Raw genomic sequence first — 14,479 nt, 5'->3', positions numbered from 1 at the left:
GGGCCATCTGTGTTTGATCAATCCAAGCGGAAAGGAGGGGGTGGGGCCCGTAAAGAGACTGTGAAAGCATTCCAGAGTAGTGAGAGAGCCCCGAGATCCTGCAAGAGAGAAGGCACCGCCCCCAGCCCGGCCTCCGAAGCTAACCCGCCGGCTTGAGTGGAAGAGGCCGTGTGCACACGACTACACACTTGGTCTACCCTGGCCCTACTCTCCCGCAGCCATGGGGCCCCGCACCCCGCTCCTTATCTTGTTCCTTTTGTCTTGGTCGGGACCCCTTCGAGGACAGCAGCACCACCTTGTGGAGTACATGGAACGCCGACTCGCTGCCTTAGAGGTAGGTGTCTCCTTTCTCTTCTGGCCCAGCCTGGAAGGATTCCACATCTCCTGTTGATTCAACCAGTTTGTCAGGGATATGGGGATGACAAATTAGGGCTCTTGTAAGAACCTCCAGAAAACTCCATCTTTTAATAAGAGGATCCTCAAAATCGCAAGTCCTCCTCTTTCCCCACATACAGAAAGCAATTCCAAAGCAAATAGACCTTTGTGTTTCACCCCTGGGATTAGATGGGATAAGGGAAGAGAGTGGAAATTGAGAGCTAGAATTATGGGAATGCATCTCAGGATGAGCTGGTGATTCTTTTAAAAGCTGGAAGTTCTCAGAGAATCTGCAACTTTCTGCCTTTTTAACAGCTTGGAGTCTGTAGCATCCTAATTCCCAAGAAGAGGATCGTATAATGGAGCAGAGGTCCCTTCTCACCCTCATGCACTTAGACTGCCCTAGAGGCTCAGAGAAGTCAGTGGCACTGCTCACAGCACGGCCGGAGGATGCAAAGTCGGGATGGGGGCCTAGATGGATCTTAGCTGAGCTCTTTGCGCATTTTAGCATCTTGAACATTTGGTTTTCTCTCTGTGGAGGTTGAAGGGGATGCTGATGCCTGGCTGAGTTTTGCTTTTTCCCATTCCTGACTCCCTGGTTGGGCCTCTCCCTGCCTGAGAGTTGTAACCCTTCGGCCTTCCTTCCTGCTGCCCCATCCCTTTAGGAACGGCTGGCCCAGTGCCAGGACCAGAGTAGTCGGCATGCTGCTGAGCTGCGGGATTTCAAGAACAAGATGCTGCCGCTGTTGGAGGTGGCCGAGAAGGAGCGGGAGGCACTCAGAACTGAGGCTGACACCATCTCTGGGAGAGTGGACCGTCTGGAGCGGGAGGTGGACTATCTGGAGACCCAGAACCCAGCCCTACCCTGTGTAGAGGTTGATGAGAAGGTGACTGGAGGCCCTGGGGCCAAAGGCAAGGGCAGAAGAAACGAGAAGTACGATATGGTGACAGGTAAGCAATCTGAAACAGACCCCTGTATTCTTCCTTGGTTCTTCCCCTTTTTTCTCCTTATCCCAGTCCATTTGGCTCTGTCTTCTAGAATCTGTTTTAGGGAAATCTCTGTACTATCAGGTTCATTAAGGAGAGTTTCTGGGGACCCAGGCCTCTGTGGTGCTCTTTGTCCCAATCCTCCATGAGAGTGGAGGCGTCCACTGGGCAAAGGCCCAACTGTTCTCCAAATAGCCCACCCTGGGGGGTTCCTGCAGTGAGCATCTAACTCTTGCCTGTTTTTCCTTGTCCTGTGCTTTTCTCCTTTCCCACCAGACTGTGGCTACACAATCTCTCAGGTGAGATCAATGAAGATCCTGAAGCGGTTTGGTGGCCCAGCTGGTCTGTGGACCAAGGATCCACTGGGGCCAGCAGAGAAGATCTACGTGTTAGATGGGACCCAGAATGACACAGCCTTTGTCTTCCCAAGGCTGCGTGACTTCACCCTTGCCATGGCTGCCCGGAAAGCTTCCCGAGTCCGGGTGCCCTTCCCCTGGGTAGGCACGGGCCAGCTGGTATATGGTGGCTTTCTTTACTATGCCCGGAGGCCCCCTGGAGGACCTGGAGGGGGCGGTGAGTTGGAGAACACTTTGCAGCTCATCAAATTCCACCTGGCAAACCGAACAGTGGTGGACAGTTCAGTATTCCCAGCAGAGGGTTTGATCCCCCCGTACGGGCTGACGGCAGACACGTACATAGACCTGGCGGCTGATGAGGAGGGCCTTTGGGCTGTCTATGCCACCCGGGAGGACGACAGGCACTTGTGTCTGGCCAAGTTAGACCCGCAGACACTGGACACAGAGCAGCAGTGGGACACACCATGTCCCAGAGAGAATGCTGAGGCTGCCTTTGTCATCTGTGGGACCCTATACGTTGTTTATAATACCCGCCCTGCCAGTCGGGCCCGCATCCAGTGCTCCTTTGATGCCAGTGGCACCCTGACCCCTGAAAGAGCAGCACTCCCTTATTTCCCCCGCCGATATGGTGCCCACGCCAGCCTCCGCTATAACCCCCGAGAGCGCCAGCTTTACGCCTGGGATGATGGCTACCAGATTGTCTATAAGCTGGAGATGAGGAAGAAAGAGGAAGAAGTTTGAGGGAGCTAGTCTTGTGTTTTGAATCTCTTTCACCTCCATACATTTATATCCCGACTAAATTTCCTGCTCGTCATTCTGGGCAAGTTGTGATTCACATCTCATATTTTCAGCCAATGGAAGCCAAATTCTCATTGCCCCTTCATTTCACATGGGACTCCAGATCTCGAGGAATCCTTTTAGAGCTAAAAGAGAGAAAGCCCTAAACGTTCACTCCTCTCTTGCCCCATGTCAGCAGATTTCAGGCCGATGAAAGATGAGCCAGTTCCAGAGCTCTGACCCTTATACATATGGAGGTGACCCCAGTGAACAGGCAACAGAATATTTCTTGCCTCAGTGCGAGTCAGGGGAGAGAGAGGGCTAGGAGGAGATGTTAGACTCTGCCCTCTCTCCCTTCTCCCTTCAGTGCCCTAGAGGATGGGACTCGTTCTGTACTGCAGCGTTTTGCATTAAAAGGAAAATCCACTGCTCCTTGCCTGTGTTTGTTTGGGGTAGCCCTCAGATCAGATTTCTCCCTGTGATCGTCCATCTTCTCCTCTGCCACATCCCCGCTCCTTAAGCCGCATTAGGGACTTGGCTGGGCTCCCTTGCCTAGCGAGAGGGGCTTCTCCAGTTTCAGACTTCACTGGGAGGTGCCTGGGGAGGCGGCAGAATACCAGGACTTCCAGAGGCTGGGGCAAAAGCCCCCGGTGCCCACCGTCCTCCACAGCAGCCCTCCCAGAACCACCAGCGGCACCACGCCTCCGGCTGCGAGACTGGGGCCCAGGGGCACAGCTTCCAATTCCAATTCTCCGAGGTTTTGATGTAGACAATGGGGTTTAGTCGAATGTGGAAACCAGAGCACTGAATGCGTGTGGGTTCTGTAAGAACGTTAAGCCTCACATCTGAAGTGGACTCTGCCCCCAGGACCGGAACCCCACTCCCATCTCCAGCATCAAGCTCATCACCAGGGCCAGGTTGCACAATCGCGCTTGGTCTGAACCGCTCTGATTTTCCTGCTGCCACGGCGTCTGCGGTTTGGGTGAGGAGGAGGGGCAGTGACCACGTCCCAGATGTTAGTCTTACCAGTTTCCCAACACATCCCTCCCGCCACCCTCCTCACCCCCACTTACCTACCCCAGTCCTGGAACCTGGCTGAAGTCTGTCCAGAAGTCCCGGAAACTTAACCCTTTCCTGCCTAGCACTCTGGCCTCTGGGCTGCAATTGCAGAAGGCCATCTGGGGAAGGGAGAAGGGAGAAAGGACAGGAGGAGACCCCGGTTTCGGACTCCAGTCTCTAGGCATCTGCTGAGCTCTGTACCAGGCCCCGCTCCAGCCTCATCCTCATGTCCAACTCTCCGGAGCAAGGCCATCTGATGGACAAGATCCACTGCTTAGACTGTGAAGTTGACCTCAAGCAGCACTGGGAGTCCTCCTGGTTATTTATCCCTTGTGGGGGGGAGGAGAAAGGGACCCGGTCTTCTCCCCCCACCCCTCCCCCACCCCCAGGGTAGGGTGGATCAGTCAGGACCCTGTGATCCTCCCTTTGTCTTCTTCCCTCCCCAGGCAGAGCTGCTCCTGACGTAGGTTGGCGAGGCAGGGGAAATGAAAGGCAGTGAAGCACCTCACAAAGACGCTATTGTGGGGAGCCTGGGCGGGCGGAGGCTCGCTCCCATTCAGTTCTCTTTAATATGGGGCTGGCAGCAGTAATCACCGCCTGTCAGCCCACAGAGGGGTCTGCCCACGGAACATCTGGCTCTAGCAGCGCGCGGTTCGCTGAGGAGGGCGTGGAGGAGGGAGGGAGTTCTCGGTGGGGGCCGGGCCCCGAGGAGGGGGTGTGTGGGCACGTGCATACATGGGGGGAGCTCGTCTCCTTAGTGTGATACCACTGTGTGAGAGGGTGAGGCCCCGTCTGTAGAGGCATCTTGATCCAGAAATGGCTTTTTGACGACCCTGGGGAGGGAATAGCTCGGAGACTCTGTGTGTAGATGACATCAGTGTGAGGAGTGAGTACCAACACCGGGTCCTTCCACCTCACAACGTGTGTGCCTGTCTTTGTGACATCTTTTTTTCCCTGGTTCCTCAATGAGGGAAGACGCAGCTTTTTTTTTTTTTTTTTTTCTTGCTTAAAGTTTCTTTGGAAAAGTTCACTCAGACTTTTCTGAAAGGGCAGAAATCTCTGGGGCCTTGTCACTTACTACTTTTTCCTTTTTGTTTTTCTTTTTTGGCTTGTGTACAATAGCTAGTGCTATTTTGGAAGCGTTTTAGACGGTGAGTGGAACTGTGTGGGCAGATCCAGTGAACTGTCCAAATTCATTAAGCTTAATTATCTGCTGCTCAAGGACAGAGCCTCCGTGGCTGAATCCTATCATCAAAAAGCAGCCTCACTGCTCCTTCTCAGACCCTCCATAACATGTCACTTGACAGAAACAGGTTATGACCTCTGGTTTGAGTTGACAGTGGGAAGACAGTGGGAAGCAGAGGCCCTATGGGGTAAAAAGGCGCTAAGAGTCCAAAGAGAAGTTCCACGTGTGTCCCCAACACCCGGCCCTAAGACAGTAAAAGCCAGGGATGGGGTTGTGGGAATAGCATCAAGAAGCAGGAAGGGCCGCTGCTGTGGGGACAGCTGTCTGCCAGATCTCTGGTCCAGGCACTGCCTCTCTATCACAAGGCAGGGTTGAGAGGACTCCCTTTACCCCTATTCTGCCCTCAGAACTCCCCACCCTAACTTCCCAGCTCTCCTCTTTGTTCTCAATATCCTTTCCTCCCTGGTGCTGGTCTTGGTGTCTGCCCATGAGAGAAACGAACGTGTTCACCTTGTCATTTTCATCAGGGAACCTGAGCCAGTGTTGTCAGAGCCCCAGATGGTGGCGGAGGGAGAGGGCAGAGATATATAAGGAATGAAGTTGTTGATTCAGCTGACAGTGCTTCCTCTGGAATCGGGCTCTGAGCTAAACAGGAAGCAGAGGCCTTTCCCTCTTCCTCCTCCTCCAGTCTCAGATTTTCTGGATTCCTTCTCATCCCTCTCCTTGTACAGGCGCCCTTCCCCGAGACGCCTGGAAGCATCCCCTTCTACTGCTCCACATTTCTCTACCTGCGTTAGGTCAAAACATGCCCATTTTGAGAGCTCTTGAAACTGTTCTGGTATTTCTCCCAGCCTGCAGGATTGGTCTCTTGAGCCTCTCTGTGGCTGCCTCGGCAATGTGGTCTCTGCTCCAGGAGGGCTGTTTTTGACCTTCAGCCAGAGGGCAGGGGCCGTCCTTCCGCCCTTCGCCCCGCTCTGCAGCTGCAGCCTCTCCTGATCCTCTGCCCCAGCAGCCTGGACGCGTCTTCCTTTGCTACCCCCGGCCACCAAGGCTGGTAAGCTTTCCTCTGCCTGCTTTTTAACTTCTGCTCTCACAATGCAGAGCTTAAAAGATTAAATCTTTATTTATGGATTTAATAACTCCACAGAAGAATTATAAATGTGGCAGACAGTGTATTACTTTAGAGGGCAGAATGAGAAGGTAAAAACGAAGACCTCTCAGCACCCTCTCTCCAGAACATGGGTCTGACGATATCTGGAGTTGGACACATCTCCCCAGAACACTCCAGCCTGACCTCTGGGGTCATGACCTCCAGCCTCCCCAGCTCCACCTTCTCTGAGAACGGACACCCTTCCTTCCCATCCATAGCCATGTGGCCCAATGGGAACAAATCAGATTCTCTCTCCCGGGGATTTAGAATTGCAGATCAGAGATGTTAGGTCTGAGAGAGTGTCTGGAAGCATCTTTTGCCCTGCTACGGAGAGACAGTGAGAGCCAGACTGCAGAGGGAAAAGGATAAGGAGACACCAGACAGAAGCAGAGACAGGAGAGGAGTGAGGGGTGACTGATCAGGGCCAGTGTGCATGTCTGATCTCAAACCAGCTCTCCTGTGGTCCCAGTACATTGCTAGCCCTTGGGTTCTACAAAATGCCTGAATCCTTAAACTAAATACTCCCTTTTCTTGTTTGTTCGTGTTTATTTTTTTGCTCAAGTTAATATGAGTAGGTTTCTGTTTCCTACAACCCAGATCCAACTCCTCATCTACACCTTACCTTCCCACCAAAAAAATCACCCCATCCGCTGGATGGCCGGGCACATGGCCTTCAGCCTTTAGAGTGTTTCTCCCTGCCCATGACCTAGAGGACTCACTAGAGTGATGAAGAATCTGTGCAGGCCTGTCCTGAATCATTGTACCACGGCTCGCCACGCCACTCATCCTCCGCGACACCCCACAGACCGCAGCTCACTTACCCTCTCCTGTTCTGGCGTCTCATGGTGTGGCGTTTCTTTCTCCATTGTAGCTTGTAGCACAGTGTTCTCTGAGGCAACCTGACATAACTTTAGGGTCCGGCAAGCTTGGAGTCAGAGCTCCTGGGGTGAGAGTCTGCCTCTGCTACTCACTGCTCTGATACCTTGAGCAAGTTATTTAATACCTTATCTATAAGGTAATAATATCTGCCCAACAGGATTGTTGCTGTGAGGATCAGAGATGGTATATGCCAGCTCTTTGGCAGTGCAGACAATCAGAGTGTAGTTCTCAAGCCCCACTTCCTTTGGGACGCTTTTCTGGCTGTTCTCAATCCCACCTGGCAGGGTCAGGGGCCTTTCCTCTGGGCCCTGACTTACCCTGTGTGCATCCCAGTTGGAGCCGATACCACAGTGTGTTGTGTCTTGCTCATCTTTGTGTCCCCAGAGCCTAACCCAGAGCCTGGCTCAGAGACAGGACTCAGTAAATACTTGTATCGTGCTCCCCCAGGAGACTGTGAACCCTTGGAACTCTGGGCAGATTTGTCTCCTAACTCAGGGCCTAACTCAGACCAGCAAGCAGTAAATGTTCTTGGTGGCATTTTTCAATTCAGCTGGACAAAGACAAGCTACAGATAAAAACAGAAAGCAGGGCTACCCTGGCACAGTGGTTGAGTCTGCCTGCCGATGCAGGGGACACGGGTTCGAGCCCTGGTCTGGGAGGATCCCACATGCCGCGGAGCAACTGGGCCCGTGAGCCACAACTACTGAGCCTGCACATCTGGAGTCTGTGCTCCGCAGCAAGAGAGGCCGCAACAGTGAGAGCTCCGCGCACTGCAATGAAGAGTGGCCCCCGCTTGCCACAACTAGAGAAAGCCCTCGCACAGAAATGAAGACCCAAACAGCCAAAAAAATTAATGAATTAATTAAAAAAATAATAAAAACAGAAAGCAGTCTCTCTTCAACTGCAGAATGTGTTGGCCTTCCCACAGTGGCGATTTCTAGCTCCTACATCTAAGGGGAACGTCTCAAAGTAGGCCAGCACAGCTAAGCCCTGTGGCCACGGGGGAGGAAGGCAATAAAACTACGGAAGGAAGGCAGTGGGAAGACCTTTGTTGTTCAGCATCTGGTTCACAGCAGGGGTTGTGGAGTAGTTAAGTCTGTTCCCACCCTGGCCCTGCCACTTGCTACCAAGTTACTTCTCTGTGACCCTCGGTTTCTTCATCTATGTATGATGTAGAGAATACCAATTCCACAGATTGCTGTGAGAATTAAGCGAGGTAATCCCTGTAAAGCAGTAAACCGGTGTCTGGCACATAGTAGGTGCTCAGTAAGTATTGTCTTGTTATCAATATCTTCTTGATTGCAGGAGTCTTTTCAGATTAAGAAATGCTCATGCTTTTTATCTCCTCGGATCCTTTCAACAATTCTGTGAGACAGGCAATTCTCAGGAACCCGAGGATTATAAGAGATTTAATGATTCGTCTAAGGTTGCAGAGCTAATAAAGGTAGTAGGGCCAGAACCTAGTCTTGGAGGCTGTGTGGAGGAGCGGGGAGAACTGGAGCTCTGAACACAAGCTGAGTTCAAATGGTTGCTCAGCCGCTCGCTGGCCAGGTAATCCTGGGCAAACCAATCCTCTGAGAGTCTGAGCATCAAAGACTTGTTGTGAGGGATGGGTGGACTAGTGTGTGTAAAATATCTAGCAGAGCATCCAGAACAATAAAGTTGCTCACGACATGCTCATTCCCAGGACTGTGACTTGCTGTCTCATATTGGACAGTATGCTGCTGATTCTCTCTGTCTGGTGATCAACCCTCTGTCTTGATCCAGTGGCTCTCTGGCAGCCTTCTCTCTCCACTTGCACATTGTCTACAAGAAGGCAGGACACGTGTTTCCCACCGTAATCTGTACATTATCAGTAACAGCGGGGTTGACAGGTGTCCTGTGCCAGGGGTGAGGGAAGAAAGCAGGCTGTGTGGGAACATCCCCACCTCTTCTCTGTGCCTGTACCAACTCCACCAGCAGTGCTGTGTGTGTTTGGTTTTCTTTCTTTTCTTTTCTTTTCTTTTAAATATAGTGCTCCCAAGCTGCCTTTTTCCTTCTACCACGTTTTCTCTCTCAGAGATATTCTAGTTGTTCAGTGTGTGTCCCTAGTAGCCATTACTATTGACTTTTCGGATTTATCTTGCTGTTGATCTTGCTGTTGACTTTGCCAGATCCTTCGATGCCGTTTTGGTTGCACTTTGTCTTACAGATATTTATTAGTGTCCAGTTGCACATGATTTTTGTTTTGTGGCTGCTGAATATTGTATTCCAGGCCTGTAAATTCAGGCAGCTGTCAAATGCATGAGCTGTTCTCCGTCTACTCTGCTTGCCCTTTTGGAGGAAGGAAGACAGTGTGGAGAGAGCACAGGGGTGGGAGGAAGAAGATCTTTCTATTTCAGTGTGACTGGTTCATGTGGCTGAGTGTCCTGGCTTTGCTCCTCATTAACTGTGTGACCTTGAGTCAGATGCTAACCTCTCTGAGTCTCAGCGCTCACTTGCAAAATAGGATTATGTTACCTGGATTACCATCTCGTAGGACTGTGGAAGTTCAAGTCGTAATGCATAAAGCTTTTAGGACCTCCAGGAAGGAATCTTAGGAATCACTGAGTTTAGCTCCCTCATTTCACAATTGAAGAAATTGAAGTCCAGAGAGCCTTTTGAGGGCAGGGACCATGCCTTATTCATCTCTCTATCCTGGGGATACAGACAGAGTTAGGCGCAACCTGGGTGTCCAACAAATATTTTGTAAACGAGCTGAGCAATCAGCTCGCAGGGACATGTCTATGATTTAACCTCTCGATGACTCAGGGTTATCAACATCAATTACTGTGCTGTGCCTCTGTGCCCTGACGCCTTCAGAGCCAATTATGCTGTGCAGGATGTGGCTATGATGCTTTTCTTCTTTGTGTGTCTCGTCTCTCCTCCCGCACTGTCACCTGTCAGTTTACCTTGTAGCCTTTGGATCCATTCTGAGAAATCTCCCTCACTGTTTCTAATTGACTGTCCACTCAGGCTGGGACAGAACAAGAGTGAAAGGGCTTTGAAAGACGTAAAGTTGGCACACAGGCCAGGTACCTTTACTGGCAGCACGAAGAGTGTGGCAGAGTATTCCGCAGACTAGAAGCATAGCCTGTTTTAACCTGGAAGAGGCCTTAATGTCATCTGGTCTAGGACCCTCAAGTCATGCAAGTGTTTTCTAACTCACCGTACACTTCCAGAGCCTTCTAGCATGGTGTGATCGGTTTACTCAGTGACTTGTGAAGCAGCTGCATGTTTTATGCTGGCAGTGACTGAGGATTCAATGGTTTCTACCCCCTGGAATCTCTACCCAATGACCTGGATTCTTGAGCATTTTTCCCTCCCAGCAGAGGGGAGGTAAACACACAGATGTGGATTTCTCCTCTCATGCCTGATTATGACCTAGAAATTCCCTTCTCTTCCTCTCTCTGTCCTTTCCAGCCCTCCTTAGTCCTGATGGAGGTGAAATACTTTTTACCGTTGTATACTGTTTAGATATCTAGGGGAATCTTTAAAGACGTAAACTAGAAACACTAGCTTAATAATTAAGTAAATAAGGGGAGACATCGGGGAAATGTTTCTTTTATCAGTGGATTTTTTTTTTTTTTGGCCGCACCGCGTGGCTTGCAGAATCTTAGTTCCCGATCAGCGATTGAACTTGGACCCACAGCAGTGAAAGCGCAGAGTCCTAACCCCTGGACTGCCAGGAAAGTCCCTATCACTGGATTTTAAGTTGAGGTAGGAGTAATCTCATTTAAACAGACTTCAGTATTCATCTGAAAGCCTGTAAATTGCAGACAAATTATCAGGCACAAAGTGGGATTTTATGTTCTGTGAGTTTTTAATGAGGGCAAGGGAGGCAGCTCAACACTTACTGATTCATGGTCTGGGAAAGATCAGCCTGGCTTACCCTCTCCCTGAGGACAAGGCAGTGGCAGGGCACAGAGCAGACATCTGAGGTTCAAGATGTAGTTCAGCTCTTTTCTGCCTGTGTGATCTCAGTTTCCTCATCTGTAAGAGAACACCAATATTCATATCTTCCTCACAGGGGCAGTGTGATGACTGAAATGAGATCATGCATGTGAAAGTTTTTGTAAATCATACAGCCACACAAGTGCTCACTGCTCAGATTACTCAGTTAAGAGTCAACGTAGAGTGTCTTGTGTATGTGCTGGGTTTCAGGCAGCCAAGGAATGGGACAGGCTGAGGAGCCCGTCCAGCAAGAAGGAGCAAAGGGTTGCTGCACAAATGAAAAGTCATCATTAGGAAAGTTGATTATTACAAACAAAAGGAACTTGTAGGTGTATCAGACTCAAAAAGGGGGATAGGACGCCTATGGAACCTGGACCCTGTTATGGAATTGAATCGCTGTGAGTGGTCATCAGCAGGCAGAAAATGCAAAGTCAGAGACGGTGTTCAGACTGCAAAGTCAGAACACCATGACTGTGTAGAATGAGACCCAATGCCTAGTTATAGAGCAGGAAGCAAATCTGGGGGTGAGATGCACATCCGCGTCTGGGAAGGTCACTGAGGGATGTTGAAGTCTGAATGGAGCCCGTGTGAGAGGCAGCATCAGTGGGGACCCTTCAGTGTCAAAGCCACTTGGACAGACAATTGATTAATGAAAAATGTAATGGATATTGGTGAAGTATTTACTATGTGCTAAGTGCTTCCTCACAACAGTGAATAAGACAGTCATGGACATATCTTCACAGCTCCTGGACTGGTGGTTAAAAAGATGAATCAATAGGAACCACACTGCAGTGCGGTAGGGCTTGTGCTATAGGAGGACCTTCTACCCAAGCCTTTCCTGCAGTGGGGGATGGTCAACTTCTGGAGGGTCCTCAGCCTGGCTGGAGGGACACCCATCAGGACCGCTCTGCACACCATTGCCACTGCTGTCATCATCACTCAGCTGGACCACTGCAGGAGGATCCCAACTGACCTCCTTGCCCCAGGGTCTCTCCTGGCTCCAGCACCCATGTCATTATGTCTCACTCTATGTCATTGTTTGTTAATGGACCCATCTCCCCAGACTAGACTGTGACACTCTCCCTTTCTGGGGGGATTCAGAGAACAGAGAACGGAGACAGTGACTTCCTCTTTATAGCTTTGGTACCTACTTCTTGGGTTCAGTGGATGTTTGAGGAGAACAGGGAGAGGAAAAGTCAGGAAGGCACAAAGGAGGAAGGAGGGTCCAGGACTGTCCTCTCCTTCCAAGCTCGTTCTCCATGAGCTTGAGAGGTGAGTGCCCCGGACACTGGGAGTTTGCACAGGTGTAAGCTCTCCCTGAAGCAGCAGCTTCCCTCGTGGGACGGCCAGCAGCCAGAACCCAGGCCAGTTCTCCTTTTTTTTTTGCAGTTTTCTTTGCAAGTCTCCTGGGAACAGGACCTTGTTGCCAGCTTTGTGTGCCCTGGAGCAAGTCTCACTGGATTCTCCCTCGAATTCACCTTTGCCTTGGGCTGCAGCCTCTGCAGGGCACTCACCTCCGGGCCCTGCCACCTACAGAAATAATAAACGGCAGCACTGTTTACGGAGCCTTTGGCACTCACCCTACACGGCACAAATGCAGTGGTTTCAGCCTTCAAAACAATGATTCCAACGCATTTAACGAGAGCCAGGCTTTGTGCTGGGGGCTGAGAAGACATGGTAATGACTTCTGTGCCTCAGAAACTGACTGCTTAGTTGGGGTGGGGCAGTGGGAGGCGGCCAAGGGTAAGGTGATAAGACAGGTATACGTTTCTCTTTGCTACCCACTGCCTGAGGAGTTTAGGATAAGTGCCTTAAGAGAGGGGTGCCTCATGAGAATTCCAAGGAGGAAGCGGTCATACTCCAAGGAGGGGGCTTTGAAGAGACGCCATCAAGTGGTAGCATTTGAGGTGGCCTCAGAGGAAGGGCTGGACGGAGAGGGCGCTCCAGGAGGGGGACTGGCAGGGCCCCAGGGGTGGAGATGGTCAGGTACAAGTGCATTCAGGAAAGAGCTACTAGGTTAGTTTCATGAGAATATAAATTGCCTCTAAGGGTGCACAGGGAAATAAAAGTTAAAAGACCCCAATCAAGCCATATTGCTGAGGGAGCTCTTTTGAGTCGAGGTAAACTTGTTGAAGCTGTGCAAGTAATGGCTAACATTTATTGAGCTAACAGTACAACAACCCTGCAGATTAGGACCGATGTCTCCATTTTACAGATGAGGAAACTGAGGTTGAAATACACAATTTGTCCAAGGTCACACACCTAGAAAGCGGTAGAGCCAGAACTTGTACCAAAGTCTGTCTGGCTCTTGTACCAAAGGTCATGCCCTCGACCTTTGTCACTGAGGTGATGGCATGAAAGTGGATGAGCCTGACAAGGGAGACAGCACAGATGGAAAATATCTGAGGTTCAAGGCGGCATCACCGCATACTCAGGGGCTGGGAGAATGAAGAGAAGCCAGTGTAGGAGAGAGACTGAGTAGAACTAGGAAAAGTCCTCATCTCTAAATCCGAGAGAGGAGGATGGACCAAGAAGGAGGGGGCAGGCAGGACCCTCAAACATGCAGAGAGGTCGGGAAGACGAGGGAAAGAGCTGGAGTGGGGCTGGGAGGCTTTCGCCGTGGAGCACAAGTCAGCGAGGGGAGGGGAGGTCATGAAACAAGGCTGCTCACTGAAGAATTTGCGTGCTCAACAGGCAGCCGGGGTGGGCAGGAGGCAGGAGGGAGAAAGAGAAGCAGGGTGAAGGGAAGGCTTTTCTTTTTTCAGTGTATTTTTAGTTATGAAATATTTTGAATGTACAGAAAATAATATAATTGGCAACCATGAACCACCGCTCAGACTTAAAACGTTAACATTTTTGATGCTTGCTGTAGATCTTTCTTTCTTTCTTTAAAAAAAAAAAAAAGGACATATAAGCTTACAGATTTGGCTAACCCTCCCCTTTCCCATCCTCACTGGCCCCTTTCCCTCCTCACAGGTAATTACCATCCTTCAGTTAGTATCATCCCCTTGTGTTTAAAACAACATGTTTATTGCACATACCTGTACCAATGCAGCTTGTAGAATTCTTTTGTATGTGTTAAAATTCACCTAAAAGGTATCTCCTATAAATACATGTATGCAATCTTTTTAAACCCCAGCATTATTTTGGAGACTGCCCAGGATGATCATAGAGCTCTGGTTCCTTCATTTTAACTACCGCTATATTCATAAGTCATGACCCTCCCCTCCTGAGGGTTGTTTCCACTTCTCACTCTTACACACAGCGTGGGGCATCCTTGCTCAGGCCTCCCTGTGCCCACGCGGGAGGGTCCTCGATAGACCCCGGAAGTGGGGCAAGCTGTGCATCACGGTACGTCTGTCTTCAGTTTCACCGGGCGCTAGGACTCCTCAAAGCGAGGAGTGTGTGTGGTGTGGCTGCTCTATTCCTGATTATCCTCAGTGTTTGTTTCCAGAAAGGGAAAGACAGGTGTCTGGGCAGAGGCTGACGGTGTGATGGAGAGAGATAACCAGCCTATTTAGGATGAGGACAGACGTGTGGGGAGGAGAAGGGACAGGGCTTCTCGGAGAGGAGCAAGGAGACGAGATACCAAGTGACATGGAGAGCATTGGCTTTAGAAAGGATCCCTGTCTTGTTGGGAAGGTGAGGGTGATGGGCTGGGAAGTAGCTCTGACTTTGAGAAGGAAGAAGAGGGGAATAGCCAGCGCTACAGGGAATTTGGCATGAAGGCAGTGAGAG

At 50.6% G+C, this 14,479-nt stretch overlaps 1 protein-coding gene across 1 annotated transcript; it reads left to right on the top strand.

Moving 5' to 3' along the window:
* On the top strand, nt 1–2,912 carry OLFML3 (olfactomedin like 3). The gene is made up of 3 exons (XM_030869105.3): nt 1–334; nt 1,041–1,326; nt 1,639–2,912. Exons 1-3 carry the CDS (start codon nt 221–223, stop codon nt 2,457–2,459), a joined length of 1,221 nt encoding a protein of 406 aa, XP_030724965.1. The 5' UTR covers nt 1–220; the 3' UTR covers nt 2,460–2,912.
* Nucleotides 2,913–14,479: the final 11,567 nt, after the last annotated feature.

The sequence above is a fragment of the Globicephala melas genome, chromosome 1 (assembly GCF_963455315.2).
Source record: "Globicephala melas chromosome 1, mGloMel1.2, whole genome shotgun sequence".
Lineage (NCBI taxonomy): Eukaryota > Metazoa > Chordata > Mammalia > Artiodactyla > Delphinidae > Globicephala > Globicephala melas.
Note: the sequence above shows the minus strand (reverse complement) of the source record. Positions and strands in the feature narration are given on the sequence as shown.